Below are 5,580 nucleotides of genomic sequence, written 5' to 3' on the forward strand. Positions count from 1 at the left end.
ACCACAATTAAAGAATTTAGTTGGTGGATTAGCTTGTGTTATATATTTTATTCTTTGATTCATGATAACCAACAATGGTTGCCTTATAATGCTAGCACTTAACATTTATAGGGATTTCAAGCAATTCATCAAATATAATTATCTGGACCAAATTCTATTATCAAAGATAGCTTCCTGTCCTATTACAAAATTACTAAGGAATAATAATAACTAAGCCATGTACATGTAAATTAAATTCCAAAAAGATAATTTGATTTATAAATATTTGTTCTTGTTTGTATTCATTATGAGTATTTTTCCCCCAGATTTAGAATTTTTTCATTATTTTCCCAAATTGTCTACTCCTTGTCATAGTTATCCTCTTTAACATTATTGTATTTGCATGTCTTCAGTAAACTATTTTATTTGAGCCCTTTATTTAGATGTACTAACTTTAAACAATAATGAAAAGGATATTATTCTACAACACTTAAAGTGTTCTTAACTACTTGAAATAATCTCTGAACATTATTTTACCTAATATATTTAAGTCCATTAAAATGTTTTAATAGCATGCTAAAAATGTTAGCAGATTGTTAATAGTTATGGTTCATTTATGGTTCAATTATGAAATTAATTATCTGAAAATTTCCACATCTATACCTTAAAAATCACTTTTCTCTGGAATGTGTCCTAAAGTGTCAGTCATATTTTGGGCACAATATGTAAAAACCTCTGTGTAGCTCTGCATCACAAATCTCCAGCTCCTTTTGTTTTTAATGAGCTATAACTTGATTTTGAACATGAAATTCAATAGTCTGAAATTCATTTTTTTTTATAATGGAATTGATGCCTACATTAATTGTTAAATCAAATTTCCTTGACTGTAGTTTAAAAAAATGTGCTAAACTCAAATGTAAATTGTAATTGGTAGATTTAACAATTTATCAATTATTGCCCTAGTGTTTTTTCTTTATTTTATTTTTTTAACTCATTAGAGACAGGCTGTAAACTAAAAATTAGAAAGCTAAACATCAATTGGATTCTTTCGTGGCAATTAAAAAATATTTCTTAATGTGATATTTTTATCACTATTTGTATGTCTTAACTTCATATAAAGTGTAATATTCTACGAACCACTATGAGCATTTCTATTGATAAGCCCAATATTCTAGGTCTTTTTAAAAGATGTTCACACTTTTTCTTTTGCTGCTAGAGTGTAAGCTTATGAAGGATGGAACTATTCCTTTGGTTCAGTGATTGATCTCAGTCATATAGCCTAGCACATATTAGGTGCTCAATATGTATTTCTTAACAAAATAAATAATATGTACACTTCTTAATTTTAATTAAAATATTAATTGAAGGGCGCCTGGGTAGCTCAGTCATTAAGCGTCTGCCTTCGGCTCAGGTCATGATCTTGGGTTTCTAGGATCGAGCCCCACATCGGGCTCCCTGCTCAGCAGGAAGCCTGCTTCTCTCTCTCCCACTCCCCCTGCTTGTGTTCCCTCTCTCGCTGTGTCTCTCTCTGTCAAATAAATAAGTAAAATCTTAAAAAAAATAAAATAAAATATTAATTGAAGTAATGTCGCATCCTAAATATCAATTTAATGATGTAAGAAATTAGAGGCTTAAGAAATTCAAGTTACCTTCTATGTATATTTTTCATATGATGTTTATATTATACTATTTCCATTAAGAAATTTAAGACCATCTACCAACAGTGCTAATTTCACTTTTCAGCTTTATTTTTCTGTTTCAGTAAATATATTTGGTTGATTTAGAAGGTTAGGTCATATCTTAGAAAGGAAAATCATGGAAAGAGATAAATTTTATTTTCAGGTCTCAGGAATTCTTATAGTAAAACCAACCCCTCCCTTGCCCAGAAAGGGAGAAAACTTCTTTTAATAATATTTTGTTAGTAATGTGAGGTGGCAAAATGGTATTTGTTCCATGATTAGTAATTCCCAATTAATTCAAGTATTGGAGAGATTGAGCTTAAGAAATTAATTATCTGAAATACTTATTTAAATTGGATTTCTAAAAAGAAAATCCCAGAAGAATGAATGAATAGCTAATTTTTTCTCAAACCAGGATACTTTTAATATAGAGAACTTTCAATATATAAAAAGTGAGGTAGTAAGAGTACTTGAACACATTTTCATATTTCCAAAGGCATACAAGTGTCAGCCTTTTGAGTATGTTTTGAAACTTGTGTGGCTCTTAGGTATGCTTTATGACAAAGTAAACTGCATTCCATAGGTATAATGGGACTTAAGTTCTAATTTGCCTTTTAATCTTCTCTTCTGATACATGGCTTTTAGCAAATGTAAAATTAATAAACAGTGATTTCTGAGATTTTTATTAAGTCCTCTGTGTAGCAGATTATTTATAAATTTATAGTAGCTTAAATTACTTCTAGATAAATTATTAATGAACTGTGAGAGCTTAAAGCCTTACAAATCTTTTTACATGCTTAACTATCTTTTTAATAGGAAAATTTGATCTAATAATTATTAGATTTAACAAGATGATATTCAATTATCCTTATCTGTAGTTGCATTGTTCTCACAGATTATCTCTTGGGATTCTATTGTGGGTTTTTTTGTTTGTTTGTTTTAGGAGAGAATAATTAAAGTTAAAAATTAGCGAAGAAAAAAAGGAAACATTTCATGGTGAAATAAAGGTTATGTGCAACTCATGTTCGTTGTTAATGTTTTCTTTATCCTTTAACATAATGTATAGTCAAAGTAGTTCTTAAATCAGTTGTTAAATTATTTTAACTGTAAGTATATCTAGTAAAGTAGGAGCTCAGTACATCTGCACTGTCAAATGTCCAGCAATTTTCGTGGGAAGTTTCAAATCCAGGGGCGCCTGGGTGGCTCAGTCGTTAAGCGTCTGCCTTCGGCTCAGGTCATGATCCCAGGGTCCTGGGATCGAGTCCCACATCGGGCTCCCTGCTCAGCGGGAAGCCTGCTTCTCCCTCTCCCACTCCCCCTGTTTGTGTTCGCTCTCTAGCTGTCTCTCTCTCTCTCTGTCAAATAAATAAATAAAATCTGTAAAAAAAAAAAAAGTATCAAATCCCTACTTACACACAGCATTCTAATGACAATCCTGACCAAAAGTGAGTCCCTAGAATGAGGAAAAATGATTAAATCTTCATTGCTACACTTAATAAAATAATCTATTTCACATATGACTTGATGATTTACTCCATATAGCAATATATCTATATATATAGTATTGTCTCTAAAATATCACCATCAATTTATTGAGTGTAACATGAATAATATTTTTTATTTTTATGTGGATTTATTTTCTTTTTTCATTAAAGTTTTTATTTTGAGATACTTGTAGATTCACCTGTAGTTCTAAGAAAGAATACAGAGATACCACATTATCCTTTACCCAGTTTCCATCAATGGTAATATCTTGCTGAGCTGTAATATGATATCACAGCCAAGATATGACATTGATGAAGTCAAGATAGGGAACATTTCCATTACCATGAGAATTTCTCATATTGCTCTTTTATAGACAGCACATATTTGGATTATGTCTTATAGGCCATCCTGCCAATTCCTGTCTTTGTGTTTTCAGATCATTTCCTGATAATTATTGAAATATTAAGGATTAAGTCTACCACTTCTTTTGTTTTCTATTCTGTTTCTCATGTTTTGTTTTTTTTCTGCCTTCCCTTGGGTTACTTGAACATTTTTTTAGAATTCCATCTTGATTTATCTACAGGACTTTTGAGGTTATTTAGTTGTGACGTTTATTAATGGTTGCTGTAGGTATTATATACACAAAACTTGTCACTGTCTATTGGTGTTGTAATCTTACCAGTTCAGATGAAGTAGGAAAATCTTGCTTCCTTTTATGTCCTTTGGCATCCCCTCATTCCTAATATATTATCTTGAATATATACATTTAGAACCACATTAAATAGTAGTATTTTTGTTTGATTAAGCTTAATTTGGAAAACTCAAGACAAGAAAGAAAGCCTATTACATGTATCCATATTTTGCTGCCCATGTTCTCTCTTCCTTTCTGATGCTCTAAGTTTGCTTCTTTTATTGTTCTCTTTCTTTTTACAAAACTTTAATTATTACTTTAGGGTATATCTGTTGGCAATAAAGTCTCAATTTCCCTTCATCTGAGAATGTCCTGATTCTACCTTCATACCCTGAAAATATTTTCACTGGGTACAGTATTTCGGATTGACCACTTTGTTGTTGTTGTTTTTTAATGAAGTTTTATTTTCCAAAATGTACAGTTGGTGGAATCTTGTTCATGCATCTTCACCAGCAGCTGGGGCATCTCCACCCTTGGTGTTTCTGGTGTAAATTACTTGAGCTCTGTGCTTTGAAACCAGTTTAATAAGTCCTTTACTAAGGAGCTCCTGAAGGGCTGCCCTGGCCAGGGAACCTCGAATCTTCAGTCTCTCAGAGACAACAGCTGGAGTAATAAGCTTATAGTTGGGAACTTCCTTACAGAGTTTGTCATATGTCACTTTGTCAAACAAGACCAGATTATTGAGCTTGTCCCGAACTTTGCCTTTGGACCACTTCTTCTTTTTGGCCTTGCCCCCAGGTTTGTTCACTGGGTGTTTGTCTTTCTTGGACGACTTTCCGGCATCTTTCTTCTTCTTGTCATCCTTGGGCGGCATAGCGAAGCTGGGAGAGCGGCGTCCACCCCTGCAGCCTCGCTAAGATGTCAGCCAAAAAGGAAGCAGTGCTCCCTGACCTGCCCAGAAACCTCCTCTTGCAGCGAGCGCTTCCGGGGCAAGGGGCGGAGCCCGCAGAGGAAGGTCAGAGGCCCAGCCCCCTCGTCCAGCGGGGAGCGGGCCGCAGCGATGGGGTAGTCGTTACCGAGCCGTGCACCCCGAACCCTGCCCGCGACTTACTGGGCTTTGCCGCTAGTTGTGAGGCAGCCACACGTTGTATGCCCCAGCCCTGGAAACCAGTAAAGAGAGACAGAAAACAATCTACCAGGCCCCGCAACGACCCCCGGCAACCCCGCTAGGCGTGGTGCTTCACAACAATGTTATGCCACCTCTTTCTGGGGTCCCATGGCTTCTTATGAGAAAACTTGTTTCATTCTAATTGTTTTTCCTGGTAGGTGAGATGCTGCTTCCCCTGGCTGTTTCAAGATGTTTGTCTTCAGTTTCAGAAGTTTAATTATGTGTGTCTTGCCATGTATTTCTTTGAGATTGTCTTGCCTGGGCTTTGCTTCATGTATTAAACCTGTAGAGATGTATCTTTTGACCAATTTGGGAAGTTTCAGTGATAATTTCTTTATACATTTTTCTAATCTTGCCTTCTTCCCCTCCCTTTCCGGAACTCTGATGAGATGAATGTTGGAAATTTTGGTACCACTCCATAAACTCCCTGAGGCTCTACTCATTTTCCCCTCAGCTTATTCTGTTTTATTCAGATTTAGTAATTTCTACTGTTCTATCTTCAAGTTCACTAATCCTTTTCTTTGTCCTTACCAGTCTACTATGCTTCCCTTCTGTTGAGCTTTTTTAGTGACCATATTTTTTAGTTGTAACATTTTCCTTTGAGTCTAGTTCTATCTTGTATTTATTTGCTAGCACTT

The 5,580-nt window shown here is 34.7% G+C and overlaps 1 protein-coding gene across 1 annotated transcript; it reads right to left on the reverse strand.

Moving 5' to 3' along the window:
• Positions 1-4,211: 4,211 nt before the first annotated feature.
• LOC110591273 (40S ribosomal protein S25-like) lies at positions 4,212-4,735 on the reverse strand. Its single transcript, XM_044917103.1, has one exon. It carries the CDS (start codon positions 4,646-4,648, stop codon positions 4,271-4,273), a length of 378 nt encoding a protein of 125 aa, XP_044773038.1. The 5' UTR covers positions 4,649-4,735; the 3' UTR covers positions 4,212-4,270.
• Positions 4,736-5,580: the final 845 nt, after the last annotated feature.

The sequence above is a fragment of the Neomonachus schauinslandi genome, chromosome 7 (genome assembly GCF_002201575.2).
Source record: "Neomonachus schauinslandi chromosome 7, ASM220157v2, whole genome shotgun sequence".
NCBI lineage: Eukaryota > Metazoa > Chordata > Mammalia > Carnivora > Phocidae > Neomonachus > Neomonachus schauinslandi.